General features: G+C 51.6%; 1 protein-coding gene across 1 annotated transcript; it reads left to right on the top strand.

The window, feature by feature from the left end:
• The first annotated feature begins 352 nt into the window (after positions 1–352).
• Positions 353–10,715, top strand: CPN2 (carboxypeptidase N subunit 2). The gene is made up of 2 exons (XM_032631222.1): positions 353–459; positions 8,786–10,715. Exon 2 carries the CDS (start codon positions 8,789–8,791, stop codon positions 10,430–10,432), a length of 1,644 nt encoding a protein of 547 aa, XP_032487113.1. The 5' UTR covers positions 353–459; positions 8,786–8,788; the 3' UTR covers positions 10,433–10,715.
• The last annotated feature ends 10,230 nt before the right edge of the window (positions 10,716–20,945 follow it).

Below are 20,945 nucleotides of genomic sequence, written 5' to 3'. Positions count from 1 at the left end.
TCTTAGAACTTCTCCTGGCACTGAGAGCCCATGTGTGCGTGTGGCCGGCTGCCCAGCTGCGGTCAGTCTGACCTTGCACTGGAGGGGATGTGAGTGTGGAGCCCTCAGCCCAGAGCAACTTACTAGAGACTTTCTAGGGCCTAGTGGCTGCCCTTAGGGTCCTAAAGTTGCCAAGACCATAACCTTAGCTGGATTTTGGCCCCAACCTGGATCCGTCCATGGGAACAGTTCAGGGTCATTTTGTAATCTGCAGAGGCCTTGCCTAGATTCTCTTCTGCTGTCCTGTGACCCTGGTGACATTCCGGGAACGCTCAGGCCACGTGAGGGGAGGAACCACTGCCTGGAACTTTGATCAGCAGCAGGACTGCTGGGTTCAGGCTGACCACTGACCACACCAGAAGCCCTTCTGCTCCTGAGGGACAGCCAGGGCAGCTGGTCCCCAACCGTGAGCCCCTCGCGGTAGGTTTCCTGGGGTCACTACAGGGCTCTGGGGTCTGTGGGGACGTGGGAGGAATCTGGCCTGGGATCCCAGCTTGGGGGCAGGAGATGGGCTGGCCGCTTGTCCCAGGTTTCAGAGCATGTCCCCAACTCCATGAAGGCTGCACCTCCTGTGTCCCCTTGCCCGGGCAGGAGAAGCCCCTGAGGTACTCAGCCAGGGTGGTGCTGGGCTGGGGCTGGAGGCAGGTCACGGTGTGGGATTCTGAGATGAAGGTGACCCAGTCCCTGGGCACAGACAGCTCCTAGTGGATGGTGGGGATAAAGCCAGTGTGACCATATGTGTAGGTTTTCCCGGTCCCACCCTTGTTTATGCCTGTTATCCTGGCATAATTATCAAGAGCTCTCCTTTTATTCTCAGAAGTGTCCTGGTTTCGATGATAAAGTAGGAGTAAAACATGTATGTGGCTACGTTTTAGCAACAGTTATTATTTGCCAGGCACTGCATTAAGTCCTTTATTATTTACCATCTCATTTAGCATATTTATCATCCAATTGAGTGCTAATTTTAACACTAAGGGATGGGGTAATAACCAGGTATTGGGAAACTGAGGCTTAGAGAGGGAGTGACCTGCCCAATCCCACACAGCTAGTAGATAGCCGTGTCAGAATTTAAACCCAGGGTACAGCAATGACAGAGCCCTAATCCATGAAGCAGGATGAAGAATAAGACCCTGGATACAGGCTCACGAGAGCCACAGATACATCCTGTTCAATTCGGCACCCAGGGCCTGAGCACCTCTCTGGCTCAGCCCTGGGCCAGGTGCTGGGGTGCATGGCCAGGTAAGAGATGCTGCGGTCACGGGACCGCCACCTCCCAGGGGCTCCTAGTCAGGTGGTGCAACTGACTAGAAGGCAGAGCAGAAGGACCCACATGTTCAACAGAAGACAAGTCCCTGCAGGGTCCAAAAGAGGCGCAGTCCAGAAAGGCTTCCCAGGGGACGTGGGACTTGTGCTGGCCTGGAGGGTAGGGAGAATGGGGACAGGTAGCAACAGGGAAAGGTCAGCAAGGGCATTCTAGTGGAGGGGGCTGCCTAAGAGAGGGCTAGAGGTGGGGCCCATGGGGAGCATTTGGAGAAAGGACAGTGCCCGCTTCACAACCTCCTATTTCAGAATGTTAGTTCCCTTCAGGAAGCTATGACAGTGGATAAAGTTTCCTTGAGCCTCTGCAATGTAATTGCAAGGAAGGAAAGGAATCAAGGAAGCCCCTATTAGGTACTTGGAACCGTGCTGTGTGTTTTACATGATCTAAATTTTTTTTTTAATTGTTTAATTTTTTTGGCCGCGCTGTGCAGCATGCGGGATCTTAGTTCCCTGACCAGGGATCGAACCTGTGCCCACTGGACTGCCCGGGAATTCCCTACATTATTTTTATAATAACTTTCAACCTTATTACAACAGTGACACCTATTTATTATTTTTAAAAGTTGAAAATACATTATTAAGCCAAAGGAAAAAATTAAAATCACCCGCAATTAATTCTGTTCTTCAGAGATAACCACTGCAAATATTTTGTGTACCGTCTGAAGCTCTCTAGGGGACCATCAAAGTCACTTCAGTGACATAAACTCAGGTGTGGGTTGAAAGGAGCTTATTACGAATAACGAAAGACGTTCCTCTCATCACTCAGGATATTCCAAGGGTTTTTGGAGCTCTGTGCCAGGCAACAGAAAGACCAAATATAAATGTATTATATCAGAGTACCGTAAACCCATGGCCAGTTGTTTCATTTAATTGCCGCGATGACCCTAATGCGCGGTAATGCGGGTGTTATTATTATTATCATGATTACCACGATTGTTCTCAATCTACAGACGCGGAAACTGGGACTCTGAGGGATTACTTCACTGCTTGGGACACCCTGGGCAGCAGGGAGGGTGGGGAGGGCGGGCTGGCTGGGAAGGGAGCCAGCCCAGGTCCCACTGCCTCAGCCACTTGGCTTACCTCCCCTGATTGAGAGGAAAGGAGACCGGGGTCCCGGAGACTTGGATGAGGCAGTCAGGGGCTCCAGATAAGCCTTGGAAGCCCCTCTTCCTGCTCGCAGATGTACTAGAGCCCGAGGGGCAAAATCCAGCCACGTTGGTGAGACAGATCCTGTTGTGGATACCCCAGGTCCAGGGACAAGTCCCCTGGGGGTGTCGGGCCGGGCTCTGGGCTCCCGTCACCCTCTGGAAGGAGTGAGGGTTGGCTCTGTGGTGGATGACAGATGGGCTTGTGGTACACACACAAATGTGCCAATCCAAAAGTAATCTGAGAAGAGGAAAGAGTCCATTCGCAGCCAGTCACCCCTCCCACCCTCCTCCACAAAAAAGCCAGGCTTCCTCGGCTTGCTGAAGGCATGGAACATCTTTGTGGGCATTTGCCGGTCTCTGCGCAAATGCAGAGGTGGTTTCTTAGATGACGAGTTGGAATCTTCTGGCTGCCGCCCCACTATCCCCTTCCTCCACAGTACCTAGGCGGGGATGCTCCCGGTCTCCAGAGCCTGTGGAGACCTGCTCTTGAGGGTGGCTCGGGGAAGAGGCCCAAGTCCAGGGCATCCTGGCCACATCAGAATCTGAGCTCCACTAAACCAAGGACAAAACAATGACCCGTTTCCCTTGGCCAGAAGAGCCAGAAAGTGCTGTAGCGAGACATCTGGCTGGCCCGTAAATGAGGTGCTTGAATGAGCTCACCAGTCTTTCCTTAGCTGACTCCTGTGACTGCTTTACAACAGAGCTGGGGCTGGCCTGGGCTGACGTAGCTGAGTGCTCTCTGTGTACACAGCTCTGGGTTTGGAGCCTTCAATGCATTTTCTCATTCACCCTTCAGAACCACCCCTTGAGGAAGGTAGTATTGAACCTTACTCTTTTGAAGGTGAGGAAATTGAAGCACGGAGAGGTTAAGTAATTCAGCCAAAGCCACACAGCTAGTAAGGGATGGAGACAAGATTTGAACCCAGACTCTCTGACACCACAGCACAAACTCTTAGCCATTCTAGAGTGATGTGAGAGTGAGTCTTGGGCTGGGAGCGGAACATTTGGAAATGATAAGTGTTCCATACCCTCACTGTGAGTACCATCCATCACTTCCTTTGCCCCAGTGGACTGGGACAAGAGGGTCTTGCACTGAACTTTAGAGGTCCTGTTCTGGTTCCCCTCCCACCATGACACCCCCAAGGGGTGAGAAGTTTGCATGATCAAAGGGACATGCCCATCTGGAGGCTGTGTCCCCATCTCAAATCCTGATTCAGGTACCCAGGACCCAGGGCTTGTGTGGCATGCCTCCCGAGGTCCATCTTCTCTAGGCTGACCCCGTCACAGAAGTGCGTTCCCTTAGGCTTGTGAGGTGCGGGGACACAGCTGTGTGAGGGATCTCTACTCACAGTACCGGAGAGAGGCCAGTGGGAAGAGAAGGGGACAGGCGGTAGACAAGGTCCCTTGTGTATGTTCACCTTGGGTCCTGAAAATGTGAGCATGGGTCTTCCTGTTCCAGAAGCCTTGTGGTGTTGCTGCAAGCACCTTGCTGACAGCTCAGGCCATCAGGACGGATCCTAGCCCCATACTTCTTAGTCGTGTGCCCTTAGACCCGTTGCTGTAGCTCTGGGTCCCCCAGTTTCCTTGTCCTGGAAATTTCTCGATGTGCTCTGAGGATCAAGATGTAGGTGTGAGAGCTTTGGGAGCTGGCAGGTGGGTCTCGCCCCCCAGCTCAGCCCCCCACACCAGAGAAGCTCCTCCCACCTCTCCCACCAACCACTGCCTGAGCCTAAGCTGATTTCTCTACACTTGATTTTCTGTGCCATTGATGCCATAGTTTTGACTCAAGTCCTGAATTCTCCAGTTACATCCTTTGTTGGAAAATTCTAAAGTATATTATTTCTTTTTTTTCTGTATAACTACAATTTTTTTATTAGTTATCTATTTTATACATATTAGTGTATATATGTAAGTCCCAATCTCCCAGTTCATCCCACCACCACCCCCTGCCCCCGCTTTCCCACCTTGGTGTCCATATATTTGTTCTCTACATCTGTGTCTCAATTTCTGCCTTGCAAACCAGTTCATCTGTACCATTTTTCTAGATTCCACATATATGCGTTAATATACGATATTTGTTTTCCTCTTTCTGACTTACTTCACTCTGTATGACAGTCTCTAGGTCCATCCACGTCTCTACAAATGACCCAATTTCATTCCTTTTTATGGCTGAGTAGTATTCCATTGTATATATGTACCACATCTTCTTTATCCATTCGTCTGTTGATGGGCAGTTAGGTTGCTTCCATGACCTGGCTATTGTAAATATTGCTGCAGTGAACATTGGGGTGCATGTGTCTTTTTGAATTATGGTTTTCTCTGTGTATATGCTGGGTCATATGGTAGTTCTACTTTTAGTTTGTTTTGGTTTTTTGCGGTACGTGGGCCTCTCACTGTTGTGGCCTCTCCCGTTGCGGAGCACAGGCTCCAGACGCGCAGGTTCAGCGGCCATGGCTCACAGGCTCAGCCGCTCCGTGGCACGTGGGATCTTCCCGGACCAGGGCACGAACCCATGTCCCCTGCATTGGCAGGCGGACTCTCAACCACTGCGCCACCAGGGAAGCCCTACTTTTAGTTTTTTTAAGGAACCTCCATGCTTTTCTCCATTGTGGCTGTATCAATTTATATTCCCACCAACAGTGCAAGAAGGTTTCCTTTTCTCCACACCCTCTCCAGCATTCGTTGTTTGTAGATTTTCTGATGATGCCCATTCTAACTGGTGTGAGGTGATACCTCATTCAGTTTTGATTTGCATTTCTCTAATAATTAGTGATGTTGAGCAGCTTTTCATGTGCTGCTTGGCCATCTGTATGTCTTCTTTGGATAAATGTTTATTTCGGTCTTCTGCCCATTTTTTGATTAGGTTGTTTTTTTACTATTGAGCTGCATGAGCTGTTTATATATTTTGGAGATTAATCCTTTGTCTGTTGATTCCTTTGCAAATATTTTCTTCCATTCTGAGGGTTGTCTTTTTGTCTCGTTTATAGTTTCCTTTGCTGTGCAAAAGCTTTTAAGTTTCATTAGGTCCCATTTGTTTATTTTTGTTTTTCTGTCCATTACTCTAGGAGGTGGGTCAAAGAAGATCTTGCTGTGATTTATGTCAAAGAGTGTTCTTCCTATGTTTTCTGCCAAGAGTTTTATAGTGTCTGGTCTTACATTTAGGTCTTTAATCCATTTTGAGTTTATTTTTGCGTGTGGTGTTAGGAAGTGTTCTAATTTCATTCATTTACATGTAGCTGCCCAGTTTTCCCAGCACCACTTATTGAAGAGATTGTCTTTTCTCCATTGTATATCCTTGCCTCCTGTGTCATTGATTAGTTGACCGTAGGTGTGTGGGTTTATCTCTGGGCTTTCTATCCTGTTCCATTGATCTATATTTCTGTTTTTGTGCCAGTACCATATTGTTTTGATTACTGTAGCTTTGTAGTATAGTCTGCAGTCAGGGAGTCTGATTCCTCCAGCTCCATTTTTTCCCCTAAGATTGCTTTGGCTATTCGGGGTCTTTTGTGTGTCCATGCAAATTTTAAGATTTTTGTTCTAGTTCTGTAAAAACTGCCATTGGTAATATGATAAGGATTGCATTGAATCTGTAGACTGCTTCTAAAGCATATTATTTCCAAGTGACATTGGGTTAGAAGTTAGAGGTACAGCAGGGGCGGGTGAGGCACGGTGTCCCCATGAGGCTTTTCCTTTCACCTGCACCTCTTGCTTTGGTCCCAGCTCTCCCAGCAGGAGTGATCAAGGAAACCAGGAGATCTGGGTTCTAACCCAGGCCCCACTGCAGACACCTGGGGGCCTGGCCTCACCCTCTCAATGAGGCTGGCCAGAGGGTCCCTAGGGTCCTCATGTCCTTTCTAGTGGGATTTCTTCTGGAAACTGCCTTTGAGAACCAAGGACCAAAGGGGTTAGCAGGAAGGGGACTGGCATGTTGATAATATTATGGCACTTTACAAATAGGAATTGCTCCTCTCTTACTCTAGGTGAGGGAAGGAGGAGGGAGGGCTCAAGGCCGTGCTCACGCCTGGCTACGGTCATTCACTCCGGGCTGGAATCATTCCAGGGAAGGGCAGCTCTGCCTCTCAAGCTGCTCATCTCAGCCATGGACGGTTCAGTTCAACAGACCCTATCATGAATCAACACGAGCGTAGAGAGGACCACACCCACCTTCTCGCAGAAAGGACAGCTGTGAGAACCCGTCATCTGGAGGACGATGCCAGTGCTAAGATAGAGAAACATATCAGGAGTCAGAGAAGGCTTCTGTCAGGATGCCCAGGGGTTTCATGTAGGAGCCTAGGGACAGCCCAGGTAGCAGGTATGGGTGGGACCATGGCTACGTCATCCTTCTTCAGCCAGGCCCTCTTCTTCTTATCTGTATTCTGTGCATGCAATCTCAAGAGAATAAAGTCTCACGCTAAAGTTGAACTCTGTAATGCTGGTCTGTGGGGTGGCAGGACCAGGAGGCTTATCCTTTTCCCTAGTGTGTCCTGAGTGGCAGCAAGCACCATCACTATTAGAGACCTTCCCAACCATGGTGTTTAATCCACCTCCTGTGGCTTACCTATGTGGCCATCAGAGGAGCCTCAAGGGAGCGGCAGCGCTTTTTCAGGGAGAAATTGTTCCTTCTCTATTGATTAGGCAGAAAAATTCCTGGAAAAACTGAGAGTTATTGAGTGTCTGAATGGGAAGAGGGTACAGGGGGCTTTTTGTGAGCACTGGGCTTGCATGTGGAGCCTTTTGGCTGAAGCTGAATCTTGCGATGGAGGAAGCAGCCAGCAGAGGGCAGCAGAGAGGCAGGCAGCAAAGAGTGCTTGGGGCCAAGGTTCCCCAACAGGGAGCCAGCTGAGTTCTTGCTGAGGACAGGTAAATTGAGAAAAATTACGATTATATTGCATGAGGATTTTCCCTTTCTTTCTGCCTTTCCTTCTTTCTGTCTGTCTTCTTTCTTTCTTTAAAGCTAAATATATTCTAGCTAAAGGGCATTTTGTTCTTCTACTTCTTTAATGTTCAAATAATCTTTTCTGTAATGATGGTGGTTTGCAACCTTTAACAATGGTTAGCATAGCTTATTAATTGCTCACACTATGTCAGACACTGTTCTAACAACTTTACCTATATTTACTCATTTAATCCTGCAATTACCCCAACAAGGTTAGCACTAATATTATCGTCATTTTACAGGTAAGAAAATTGAAGCACAGCCCAAGGTCACATAGCGAGAACGTGATAGAGCTGGTATTCCAACTCATGGAACCTGAACCACGAGAAGCCATGTAAATGATGATGTGGGTGGGAGCAGTAGAGATGTGGGGGGTACAGACCCCCTAATGGGACAATTAAGGCCCCGTTGATCTCGTTATGTGGGAATGTGAACCCAATGCCCCTAAATCATCCTGAAATCTGGAAACATTTAATGTGCTACTTCTCAGTTTCTACATGCTGGCTAGTGGTTTAGACATAAAAAAGACTGAGTGGTAAGTAAAATGTGCTTGTAAGCTGTGTCACCAATTCGTGACCTGTGGTAGATGCTGGCGTTAAAAAAATTTAATATTTAGTGAACTAAAAACTTGGTCCCCTTCCCTTATTTAAAACAAAAACCTACAGGTCTGTGGAATCCCCTCATCTGGGACCCACCTGTCCACACAGTGTTGGAAAGTTCCGTGGGCTCCAGGCTGGTGATAGGGGTGGCGGGCAGGAGGGGAGCATTTTGGTAGCAGTGCTGAAGAGAAGGCGGACTCATTTCAAGATAAGAGCCCATCTTGTCCCTGTGTCTGCTCTCAGCCTCAGCGGTGCAAAGAGCTGAGGGTAAGATCTCCTCATAATTAGGCTCTGCGATGTGCTGAGATTTGAAAACTCAGGAAGAGTTACGGTTAAAAGAATTTCCAACTCAGGAATAATCTGCCCATACTTTACATATCATCTTAAAATTTCCACAGTACCCATGGTCTCCTTTTATACCCCTGTTCCATGCCTTTTAGTCTTGCTCCCACCTCTTTCTCCAATCTGGAAAGAACACGTCAAGTCCATGAGACCAGGGTCTTGGTCCTGCCACTAACCTGCAGGGTGGGATTATGGACTGGCCACGAGACACCCTTGCTGTCAGAAGGTTGGAACTCTGGTCCTATTGACCTTGCAAGGCTGCTGTGAGGTGGTATGAAAACAACTATTAGAAACATAAACTAGCTTCCCACCTCCTGGCTCTCTGACCAGTGTGCTGGTCACCGGGCTGCCTGCCCTTGACGAAGGTGCCACTTCTGTTTTCGCTTCCCACTCAGATCTAGGAGATGCTGCCCAGAGCCTGGCTGCGCTGGGCCTGCCTCTTGCTCCTGGCCGTGCCTACCCAGCCCTGTCCCAAGGGGTGTGACTGCTTCATCCGGGAGGTCTTTTGCTCCGATGAGGAGCTGGCCACCATCCCGCTGGACATCCCGCCACACGCCACAGACATCATCTTCGTGGAGACCTCGTTCACTGTGGTGGGAGCCAGGACCTTCAGTGGCAGCCCCAACCTGACCAAGGTGGTCTTCCTCAACACCCAGGTGTGCCACTTCGGGCCGGATGCCTTCGGGGGGCTGCCGGGGCTCCAGGACCTGGAGATCACTGGCGGTGCCTTCTCCGACCTCAGCACTGACATCTTCTCCAACCTGACCTCGCTGGGCAAGTTCACCCTCAACTTCAACATGCTGGAGGCTCTGCCTGAGGGCCTCTTCCAGCACATGGATGTCCTGGAGTCCCTCCAGCTGCAGGGCAATCGGCTCCAGACGCTGCCCGGGAGGCTCTTCCAGCCTCTGAGACGTCTGAAGACCCTCAACCTCGCTCAGAACCTCCTGGCCCAGCTGCCCGAGGAACTGTTTGCCCCCCTCTGCAGCCTGCAGACCCTGAGGCTGAGCAACAACGCACTGACCGGCCTGCCCCAAGGGCTGTTCAGCCACCTGGGCGGCCTGCAGGAACTCTTCCTGGACGGCAACTCCATCTCCGAGCTGCCCTCGCAAGCGTTCGCGGGGCTGTCCCGCCTGGAGAAGCTATGGCTGCAGCGCAACACCATCAGCCACCTGCCCCGGTCCATCTTCTCCTCCCTGGGCAATCTGACCTTCCTGAGCTTGCAGGGCAACGCACTGCGGACGCTGCCCGCCAGCCTCTTCGCCCATTCCCCGGGCCTGGTCAGCCTGTCCCTGTCCCACAACCAGCTGGAGACCATCCCCGAGGGAGCCTTTGCCAACCTGTCCAGCCTCGGGTCCCTCACGCTCTCGCACAACACCCTCACCCATCTGCCGGCTGGCATCTTCAGGGGCCTTGAGGGGCTGGTCAAGCTCTATCTGGGCAGCAACAACCTGACGGCCCTGCACCCAGCCCTCTTCCAGAACCTGTCCATGCTTGAGCTGCTCAGCCTTTCCAGGAACCTCCTGACCACGCTCCCCCAGGGCATCTTTGACACCAATTACAACCTGTTCAACCTGGCCCTGCACGGCAACCCCTGGCAGTGCGACTGCCACCTGGCCTATCTCTTCGGGTGGCTGCACCAGTATAGCGACCGGCTCTTCAACAGCCAGACCTACTGTGCCGGCCCCGCCTACCTGAAGGGTCAGGTGGTGCCCGCCCTGAGGGAGGAGCAGCTGGTGTGCCCGGTCACCCAGGACCACCTGGGCTTCCAGGCCCCGGGGCCGGAGGACAGGGAGCCAGGGGGCGGCTGGGATCTGGCCATGGCGGAGAAGGCGACCTGGGGCCGGTGCATCTACAGCAACCCCGAGGGCACCGTGGTGCTGGCTTGTGACGAGGTCCGGTGTCGCTGGCTGAACGTCCAGCTGTCTCCCAGGCAGGGCTCGGCCTCCCCGGCACTGACGTTCAACGGCAGTCAGGAGTGGGACTTGAAGTCCACCTGTGGCTCTGTGAGGGTCACTGTGTCGATCGAGGCTCTGGCAGGGGAGCCCTAGATGCAGAGCAGATGGGCTGGGAGCCTGGGCAGACAGCCTCCAGGCCCAGCCAGGCAAGAGCCGGCGAGGGGAGCTGAAGCTTTGGTTCTTCAGATGCACGGGATGGAACTGCATCTCCCCTGGTGGAGCGTGTGGGGGCTCACCCCCCGAGTCTCTGCCACCCCCTCCTTCTTCATCCTCCCAGTCTCTGAGTCTGAGACCTAACAGGGCCTTCCTCAAGCTTTGCAAAGCATCCGTTAAATCTGCATCGTGGTCCAGAGAATAAACTGATGGCGTTGCCCTGGTGTTTTTCTGTTATTGAATACCCACCCTAATCTCATCCCCACCCTGAGATACCCTCTTACCACTGCTCCATTTCCACAAAGTGGAGGCCACCCGCTCTTGACATCCAGTTCAAGAGCCAGTGTCTGTTTCTATTTCTCTGCCTGGAACTGTGGTTTTAATTGATAAAGACAAATAGGGGAGAGGATAAAAGCAGAGGTGACCAGAAAGATGAGGGGCGGGGCTCTGACTCCACGTTCAGGGGACTCATGCCGTTCGTGCCCCACTCCAGCGCTTCCAGGAGAAGCTAGGTGACAGGGGCTCTGGAGGGGAAATGCTTTGCCTGTTCAGCCGAAGGGATGGCTGCTCCCTGAGGGGAGGGGGGAGGAGGGAGCTGGGTGGCTGGGACCGACGCCCTTCAGTTGTAAGTGTCGGCCTCTGTGGACTGCTCACTCACTGAAATGGTCCTCTCTTGGTTCTGGGGACACCACCCTCTTACCCAAGCCCAGCTGCTCTCCCAGTTTTACCCAGTCACCTCTTGCGCGCTGGTGTCCTCGGAGCTGGCTGTCATTCAGGATCCCTGGGTAATCCCTGTGCAGGCCCTTGGAGGCAGATGCCGCCTCTACGCTGATGACCTCAAATCTCCAAAGACCTGAGCCATATCTCGGGCTCGGGTTTCTGGCTCCGTGATGAGACATCCACCTGCTCTGCCTGCAGCCCCGTGTTTTATCATGACAGCCACAAACACGTCCAAACCAGACTCCGACCCCAGCTCCTCCTGGGTCCCAGCAAATCGCCAAGCCCAGGAGCTGGGAGTGGTCTTCAATCTCTCCTCCCCTTATTCCTCTTGGCCAGCCAGTCACTGAATGCTTCTGAGTGCCACTCTGTCCATTTCTCCTTTCCCCGTTCCCATCCCAGGGAAGCTCTTTGTCTCCCTGGATTGAACCGTGACCCAGCCCCCTTCCTGGTTTCCCAGCCTACGGTGCGGACTGGCTTGGGTGAAGTGCTGGGGTAGGGGAGGGAGAAATAAATCAGATGTACAGCAGGCCCTCCAGGGGCTCATAGTCTGGTGGAGAGATCAGAAAAGGATTCATGGGATGAAAACATAAGTAAGACGGGGTGGGCACCAAGAAGGTGCTGGGGAGTTCAGGGGAGGTGGTGGTCTGGGTGAGCACAGACCTCGGGAAGCTGCATTTGATCCCTGGGCCTTGAGATTGTGCAAGAAGCATGTGAGTCAAGGGATGGAGACAGGCAAGTGGGTGAGGACAGGGCCATGGCCTCTGGAACAGGCTACAGGTGGGAGAGGAGGTGGGGAGATAAGTAAGGCTGAAAGGTAGCTGGAGCCTCGACAGGCCCAGGGAGGAGTTCACGTGTTCCTTAAGAATGCCCAGCTGTTACTGAAGGACTTTATGCAGAGGAGGGTCATGCTCCTGCCTGTGAAGTTTGAGGAGATCAAGGGACAGGGAAAACAGTAAGGATTCTTGCTTGGCTTGAGCTAAGAGCTGAGCGAACAGCTCAAGGATGCCAAGGAAATAGAATGAAATGTTTTCAGCAACCGAACAGCACATACACAGATGGATTAAAAGACTGAAATCATTACAGAAATGCAAATTCAAACAATATAGGTATCACTTCATACCTATTAATCCCATGGAAATTAGAAAGCTGGATTATGGGCACAGGGGAGTCTCCAGGTACCGCTGGCTGGTGCAGCCACTCCTTCAAGGACACGAGCAAGCCTGAGGCAAAGAAAGGGTTTGGTTGAGGGAGTCAGGGGTCCAGTGGGTGGGGCTGGAAGATGGGGGGAGGAGAAACCTGGGGTGACTCTCAATTTTCTCTCCTGGGAGACAGGGAGGACAGTGAAGCCATCGACCAAGGGCAGGGGCAGTTTTGGGGAAAGGGAGGAGAAAGATGCCAGCTTTAGACAAGGAAGTACAACTTCACCCTCGTGTCCAGTGACGCCCTTTTAAAAAGACATGCTTCCTGAGCGTCAAACCAGTTAAATTCTAAGGTGATAGAAGGTAGTTTGGCAGCTGTGCCAAAGGAACAGACTGTCTCCCAGATACATTTGGTTCAGTTCCCAAAAGCCTCTGGTTTAAGAATAATCCTGACCAGGTCCTCCAAGGTTGGGGAACGTTGCTTCCCCAGAAAGGAGGAGGCCCTGAGCAACTGAGGGTCCCGTGATGCCAGTCCCCAAGGCTTGTGCTTTCACTGCCCAGGCCCAAGGCTGGGCTGCTAGCTTCCAGCTCGTTGTGATATCCACTGTCTGGGGAAAGGGTCACCAGCACACAGGAGGCGCTTCCCAAATCTCCATCAAATGGATGCCCGTCTGAACTACAGCTGCTGGTCCAAATAGTCCTTGGGTCTACCGCCAGGGATAAAGGAACAAGATAATCCCACAGACATTTCTCTTAATTATATTCCCTCCCAATAGAACTCTTTGTTAGGTTAAGATATAATAATTTTTCTCTGTGCTGAATGGTGCTGTGGAAAGAGCACCGGCTGACAGGGCAAGCTGCTTGCTGGCCCTTTCAAGTTGGTTGGACGAGATCAGAGTCACTGTGCTCTTTGGGTAGGGTTGCCAGATTTACAAATAAGCACATACATACTGCTAGGGACATATTTATATACTAAAAAAGCGATTCGTAGTTTATTTAATTGGGTATATTATTTGGTGACCCAACCATCTGATGGAAGTGGGGAAACAATGGGCGCAGAAGTGAGGGTTCAGGGGTTCTCTTCAGGGCCAGGGAGGCCAGGCCTGAGCCTGCAGTGGTGCAGGTCCTGACTACTGAGGGCTGCTAGGGTCTTCAGGTTGGAGCTGACAGGAAGCAGGGGGCGCTGAGCATCCCCCCAGACCGAGGTACGCAGACAAAGAGGCAGCTCTGAGTGTGCTGTGCACCCAGGGCCCTTGGTCCTGCTGCCTGTTTCCTTGTGAGGTGGTCCCAGTCTGGGGCAGCAGTAGAGCTTTTGATGGGTTCTGGAAAGAAATCAGGACACTTGGCTCCCCCTTCCTTAACATTTGGCTTTTGGCAAATCATGGCTCCTCTCTGGGCCAGAGGAGGTTGGTTCTCAATGCTGACTGAATCCTAGAATCACCTGTGGGAAGTTATAAAAGACAACAGGGTCCCACTTCCAGAGATGATGATTCAACTGGCCTAGGGAGACCCAGATATCAGTTTAAACACACACACACACACACACACACACACACACACACACACACACACACAAAACATCCCCAGTGATTCTAATGCTCAGCCAGGCTTGAAAACTCAGGGCTCGATTTTGTCCAGTTCTAGGTCTTCCCACTATCTGTAGCTGCCCCAGGGTTGTGGAGCAAATGCTCACCTTATCAGATCCACCTGGTGTAATGCTTGGGATGAATTCATGAACAAAATAAGCCACAACACTGTGTCCCAAAATATCTCATAGGTTTTTTTGTTTGTTGGTTGGTTGGTTTTATTTTATCATCCTCAGTGTTCTCAGATTTTGGAGAAACAATAAGCTGAGTGCACGCTGGCTTGTTTTCTTGCAGTACGAGGACGAGGGTGGCCAAGTTCCTCCAAAGCACCTCCTTACAGCAGATGGGAGTCCTTGCGCTGATGCCTGGAATGTTCCACAGTTCTTCAGTGACTTCCCCGCCACTTGCTAGCAAGGTAACCTTGGGCAAGTTACTGAAACCCTCTGCACCTCAGTTTTCTCATCCATGCTGTTTATCACGGGGATAATACTACCCACCTCACAGCGCTACTGGTGAAGATAAAATATTCATTCATGGAAAGAACTGAAAACAATGTTATCTCTTATTATTTCTAGAGAAGTGTGTGTGTGTGTGTGTGTGTGTGTGTGTGTGTGTGTGCGCGCGCGCGCGCGCGGGGGGGAGGCAAGAACTGGCCAACCTCTTGGCCATTGCACTTGTTTCACCCGTATTCATTGGTGTTTCTGGGAGGATGTTGACATTGCTGTTTATATATCAAGATTATATTATTGGGAGGATTGGAAACGCCATTTACAAAATTATTCAGTGCTAACAGTGGATACTGGAAAAGTGGATGGTGCTGCCACAGATAGACAATTTCGCACAATACTAGTGCAGTAAGGAATTCTTTCTCACACTGTTTTCGGCCTGCCTCCATCTCTTGCATCCGTAGACAGTTCAACATCTCACAAACCTGCAAAGGTTCCGATTCTGGGTCTCAGGGCGCCCCCGCGTGGCCGACTGGGAGAACGGCTTTCCGGGAAGTCACAACCAGGGAGCTCCAGAAGGGACAACATGACCACATGGATGCTTCCACGGCTGGCAGCTCCTGCCGAGCTTCTGTTTCCTGCGATTCTGGAACGTGCCCGCGCCCAGGGAGCGGTTGGAGCGGAGGCTGAGGTCCCGGGTGCACCTCCACCTCGTGGCGTTTAGACATGCCGGGCGTTCAGATTTGTCCCAGTGATGTTCTGCATGGGGAGGGTGGGGGCACAATCCTGCACGACTGTGGGTTGTCTTGCGTCTCCCATGGCTTCCAAACAGACCTCCAGACACTGCTGTGGGTGAAATCCTGTCAGTGATGATCTCTGCTCATATACACTCAAAATTGTGGTCTCTGCCTTGTTGTCTGCACACTTTTTCCAGGACTGTCCCTTAGTATATATATATATTCTGGGAAGACTGTGCTTTATTTTCTTTGGAATTTTATTCAGAGTTTTTCAGGATTTTGGAAAAAAATCCCCCTTGGCAATGCTTAACTCTTATTTCAAGAAGTCGCGTATAGAGGAAAAGCAACTTCTCTTAAATTCGTCCTTTACTCAGTATCTAGTAGGTGAAAGCCTCTAACTACTTCATCAAGTCTCTGGTGAGGTCTTATCCAAGCATTTACACGCAAAAATGAATATTATTTTATTATAAACTGCCTTTTCTTTCTAGCTTATGACAGTCAGAACATTTAATTTTTAAATTCTCTTTGAGATCTGATGATATCTGTGAAATTTATTTCGGGAGACTGAAGGGGGTGTTAAGATTTATTTGCTTTAAAAGCGGTGTTGGGTCTGTTGGTGATGAGCTCCACTGTTCCAAAGTAACAGAAGGAGCAAAAGCTAGATGTCAAGGTCTCCAGAGAAACAGAACCAGGAGGATATATATATACAGAGAGAGAGAGAGAGAGAGAGAGAGAGAGAGAAGGGAGATTTATTACAGGAGTTAGCTTATGCAATTATGGAGGCTGAGAGATCCCACGATTTGCTGTCTGTAAGCTTCAGAGTCCGAAGGCCAGAGAACCAGGAGCTCTGATGTCCAAAGGCAGGAGAAGACAGATGTCCCAACTCAAGCGAAAGGGCAAATTGGCCCCCCCTCCACCGTTATGTTCCGCTCAGGCCCTCAGTGGATTGGATGGTGCCCATCTGCATTGGTGAGGGCCATCTTTACCCAGTCTATGGATTCAAATGCTAATCTCTTCTGGAAACATCCTCATAGACACACCCAGAAACAGTGTTTCACCAACTATCTGGGCATCCCTTAGTCAAGTTGACACATAAAATGAACCATCACAGTCTCTGTCAGTGGAGGTCTTTAAGTTATTTCCTGGCTCCTTTTCCCCACAGGCAGAGACTGTGGCCGCCTTTCCCACACCGTGTGATGGTACCTCTCATTTCCCCATTGCAGAGAAGCTTTGTAAAAGGGAGTAGAGATTCAAGCTGCCTTTGGAGAGAGAGAAAAGATTAGGAAGCCTCATTTGTGGCATCTGCTCTGTCTCAACCTTGCTCTGCGATTGTGAGCAAGTTACTTGCCCTCCCTGGGCCCCTGAATCTTCATCTGGTAACCAGGGGCTGAAAGTTTTGAGCGCTGACGTCCTCTTCAGGTGGGTGTGTGGAAGGTCTCACCTCCTGCCCCGGCCCTCCAAGGTAGGCTCACCTGGTCTTGGGGATGCTGGGCACCTGCAGCAGGGCCCAGCCAGAGTCTAAGCTCTCAGAGCTCTGGGCCCTTGGGCCCTCGACATGCAGAGTGCCATCGGGGCCTTCCAGGCTGGCCCCTCAGGAGCTGCCTACTGGCTGTGACCAGTGACGGTCAGCTCACTGTCTCCTGACACAGCCCACCTTCCCTGGGCAGCTCCAACTGTCCAAATGGGCCTCCCCGCTGGCCTGGCCAAGTGGACACTCCTGTCCCTACAGTGACCTTCAGAAATGGAAGCAGCTTTCCCATCTCCTCAATCATCCCAGCCCTTCAGTCATCCCAGCTCCAGTGTAACCCTCCCCAGTCACAACCTCTCATAAGCAGCTGCTTCTCGCAGGGTGTGGTCTTCATAGAAACCATGGTTGGGAGCCCTCATGAAGGATGTGCCCTCCTCCTGCTGTGGATGGATCACAAGTGTGGAGTGTAGACCTGACCGCCTTCCCGCAGGGCTGGGCTCTGGGCCAGAGGCCCCCCTGGTAGATAGAGAAGCCATTTTCCTGATGCCGTCATCTGATAGGTTCCCTCCATGGCTGACACCTGGGGTCGTTTTATTTCTTCCTCAAACTATGTGGCTGGCCTGCCTGTGTGCTTTGGTTCCACTCCTGTAGGATGGATTATCCCAACAGCAGCCTTGCCAGGCTTTCCTCGTCAAGCTGGATTTCATAGAAATTCCAGAGACTCTGGGGTCAGCCTTCATAGAGAGATCCTTCATGGGCAAAGACATTCCTTTTGTGGAGTGGGGAGCACTGATGACCCTGCGAGGCTGAAAAAGGTGGCATTTGCCTATAAGGCCTTTGAAGCAGGTGTGCTGATGGTCTGGAAGGCTGGTGTGCTCAGGCTGCTACAGCTTCATGGGGCCTCATCTTGTCAGCTGCAGAAGCAGAAGCTCGGTCCTGAGAACGACAAAGGAATGAGGAGAAGAGACTGTTTGATGCCCTTGCTAATTAGACAAACGGTTCTGGAATAATACTGACATTTTCTTCCTGCTCAAGGGACCAGGCTCCAGCTGACTTTTGTGTCCATGGTTGAGAGAGATCTTTGCCCTTCCCAGGAAAGCCTTTCAGAGACTGTCCCACTGAAGTCCTTCTGCTAGCAGAGACCAGGATTGGATACCACCCCTCAGGATTCGGGACAATCTTGTGTCCCATGTTGAACTGAACATTCAGCACAGTGGGACTGAATTTTTTTGCTGGAAACTCCTTGAGCTGGAAGTGATGAATTTGGAGAGCAACCTTCCTGGGGGGCTCCCATGTTCTGTCTTCTTTGGACCAGTCCAGCACACAGGAGGAAACTCAGCTTTGTTTTTCATGGTCTGTATAATTTATACAAGCAACAGGGACCCAGCCTGCATCCCCTACTAATATAGAGTTCTCTCTACGAAATATAGATAATTTTGTCCCCTATGGCAGCCGGAGGGGGAGGGGAGGGAGGGTATGAGGAGGAAGGTTAAGATCCATCCTCTGGGGCAGCAGAGGGCAGGGGCAGGGGCAGGGCCAGGCCAGGGCAGGAAGGCACCATCAGCATTGACAGGGAGGGGTCTGGGGAGGGGCTACAGGAAAGCAGCCAGGGGCTGGGGGCCCAGGAGATGGGGGTGCCAGCGTGGGGGTCAGTATTTGTGGTGGGCGGGGGTCCACTAGTGTCTTTGGTAGGGGCTGAAGGTACCACCAGTGGGGGACAGGGGTTGCACAGGAGTCTCATCAATAGAAATAGGGTAAAGGTGAGAGGGTCGGGGTTGGGGTGACCTCAGGTCCTAGGAACCCAGGAGCCGAGTGGCTGCCGGGACACTCCCGGTCCATTTACGCAGTGCCCCTCCCCCAGGAGCAGGGGTCTGATCTTCTGCCAGTTCCGTTGGTTCAGCCAAATCGCTCTTAACCAAGAAGTTGATCGTTTCTCATAATCAGATTTCACCTCTGCCTCACGGAATCATGGATTTGGGAAATTCACAGATTTCAGCGTGGGAGCCAATTCAATCACCTCTTTAGAGGTGGCGTGTTTTCTTCTCTTGCCAAATGTGAGGAGTCTCTCCCTGCAGTCATTGCGGTGGTGAGCTTGCCTCAAGGGACTTCTGTATCCCCACCGAAGCTCTAATCCATGAGGTTCCCTCCCACATGGCCCCAGAGGATTCCCAGGTGGGTGCAGCTGTCAGCATCTCAGAGGGACAGCGGGTCTCGCTGAGGCTGCGCCATCCTCAGGCACACCAAGCGCCAGCCCTGCTGACCACCTGACAACCACCTGGCCTCCTGCCTGCCTGCAGCCGCATCCTTGGCAGCCCCCGGTGTGCAAATTTCAGCCCTCAAACCACACATAGTGACCACCCCTGTGAAGGCACTTCATCAACCCTGATGTCCTCTGAGCAGCCGTGACCCTCAAACTTCAGCCCTCCTGTCACTGCTGCCTTGCCCAGAACACCAGTCTTTGCGGTCTTCAAAACCATGGCTTGTTCGGGGACGGAGGCCCCGTGGGATATGCTTCCCTCTGCCTAGATTTAGTCCCTCTCCAGCAGGGAGCACACTGCCACGCTGTGGGGCTGAGCCCATCCAAGAAGGAAGCTCCCATTCACCATTCACTGCATGTCCCAGGAGGTTCTACAGCCAAGGCCTCCCTCTCTCCCGATCAACCTTTCCCCTAAAAACACCCACATGCTTTTGCCACCCCTGTTCTCAGCAGCACAGAAAACACTCAGCTCACTGACCCCTTGTTTCTCCCCTGTGCCCCTCCTAGGGCTGCAATGGGTTACCATCGACACACCTGCTGCAGTGTGTTCTCAGCCTGTCTCTGAAGTGTGGCTCTTTTGTGGCTTTTCCCCAGCTGTGCCATCAGCCTTGGTACCCACAGGTTGTCCCTGGTGCCTTTGAGGCTGAGAAAGTTGCGGGGGAGAGAGGCGAGCCCAGAACAGAACTCTTCCCATGGGAGGAATCCCATGGAGTTACCTGAAGCCAGTGTGGGCACACACCTTCTCCTGCCCACAGGAGGGGACATACGACTTCTTGGGAGAGGAAAGGGGTTAGACTGAACCCTAGGAGGCTGAACAAGGAGATTTTTATTCAGTCCCTGGTTGGATTCTATTTTTGCTCCAAAATCTGTGTCAGACATCATACTTTTGGCATCTGTGAAGCTGGCAAACTTGTGAACACCCTCAGAGTCCTAAAACTTGCATTTGTGGAGTTAGCACATCCTAATAAACAGCAGGTCGAAGCCTTAGGGCAGGGGTCCCCATCCCCCAGGCTGGGGACAGTCCGCAGCCTGTTAGGAACCAGGCCACACAGCAGGAAGCGAGCGTGAGGCAGGAGCGAAGCTTCGTCTGCAGCTCCCCATGGCCCCCCATCGCTCACATTACTGCCTCAGCCACCTCCCACCCCCCAACCCCTCCCTAACGACCCCCGCTCCCGCCCCCCACGTAAAAATTGTCTTCCCACGAAACTGGTCCCTGGTGCCAAAAGGTTGGGGACCGCTGCCTTAGGGCATTTGCAATAAGTATTATTAGATCCACTGCCTTTGCCCACAAACACGTCACCTATTTAAATTGAAATAGAAGAACTCGTTCATACAAAATTTCACTATCCAACCTCTACACTCTCCAAATTAGAGCTCTAACCAGGAAAAAGAAAAATGTCTCACGAGCAGCCAAAGTAAGTTTCCAGTGCCTTGGATGAAAGCTCGTGCATTTGCTCAAAGAAATATTCCTGCACTCAGGGTCTGTTCACTTTTATGTTAGACACAAGTCCATCACGTTTCGTCATATGGTTTCCAGACTGTAGTAGATTAAAGGCAAAAAATGTAAACTGGGAGGAGGGTGGCAGTCCTGCTGGAGACTTGCTAGCAACAAACAAAGAGACACAAAATTGGCAGAATCAAACACGAATTCCCGAAGAGGCGCAGCTGGGCCATTGAGTGGCGGGCCCTTGGGTAGCTCCCAAGGTAACATGTATTCCAGCGCAGAGCTGGAGGTAAATAATAAGCCCTGGTGGATAACGATGGCCCGAGCTGCCTGGAAAAGTCCACGTTATGTACAACACTGGCTTGATTTGCGGTCCCCTGAAAGCAGAGCTTGGGGCAAGGGCTTGGATGCAGTCTAATTGGGAGGTGATCCCAGGAGGCAGGCGCCTGCGACAGGGAAGGAGGAAAAAGCAACATACAGATGACTGCCGAAGCTGCTCTGGGTAACGGGGCTGACTCCAGAAGGACTGCCTGAGAAGCATCCAGAACGACTCTAGGAGGCAGAGCATTTACCCAGCAGCTCCCACCCCCACCTCCCATCCGCCCCCACTTCCGGAAGTGGGCTCGAGGATGGCGGAGGATGGAAAGCCCGCCGAA

This window comes from Phocoena sinus, chromosome 4 (assembly GCF_008692025.1).
Source record: "Phocoena sinus isolate mPhoSin1 chromosome 4, mPhoSin1.pri, whole genome shotgun sequence".
Lineage (NCBI taxonomy): Eukaryota > Metazoa > Chordata > Mammalia > Artiodactyla > Phocoenidae > Phocoena > Phocoena sinus.
The sequence above is the reverse complement of the archived record's forward strand: the minus strand, read 5'-3'. Positions and strand labels throughout refer to the sequence as shown.

What these genes read in the sequence shown, in the direction of transcription:
- CPN2 (XM_032631222.1), top strand. Translation starts at nt 8,789, where the DNA reads ATGCTGCCCAGAGCCTGGCTGCGCTGGGCCTGCCTCTTGCTCCTGGCC.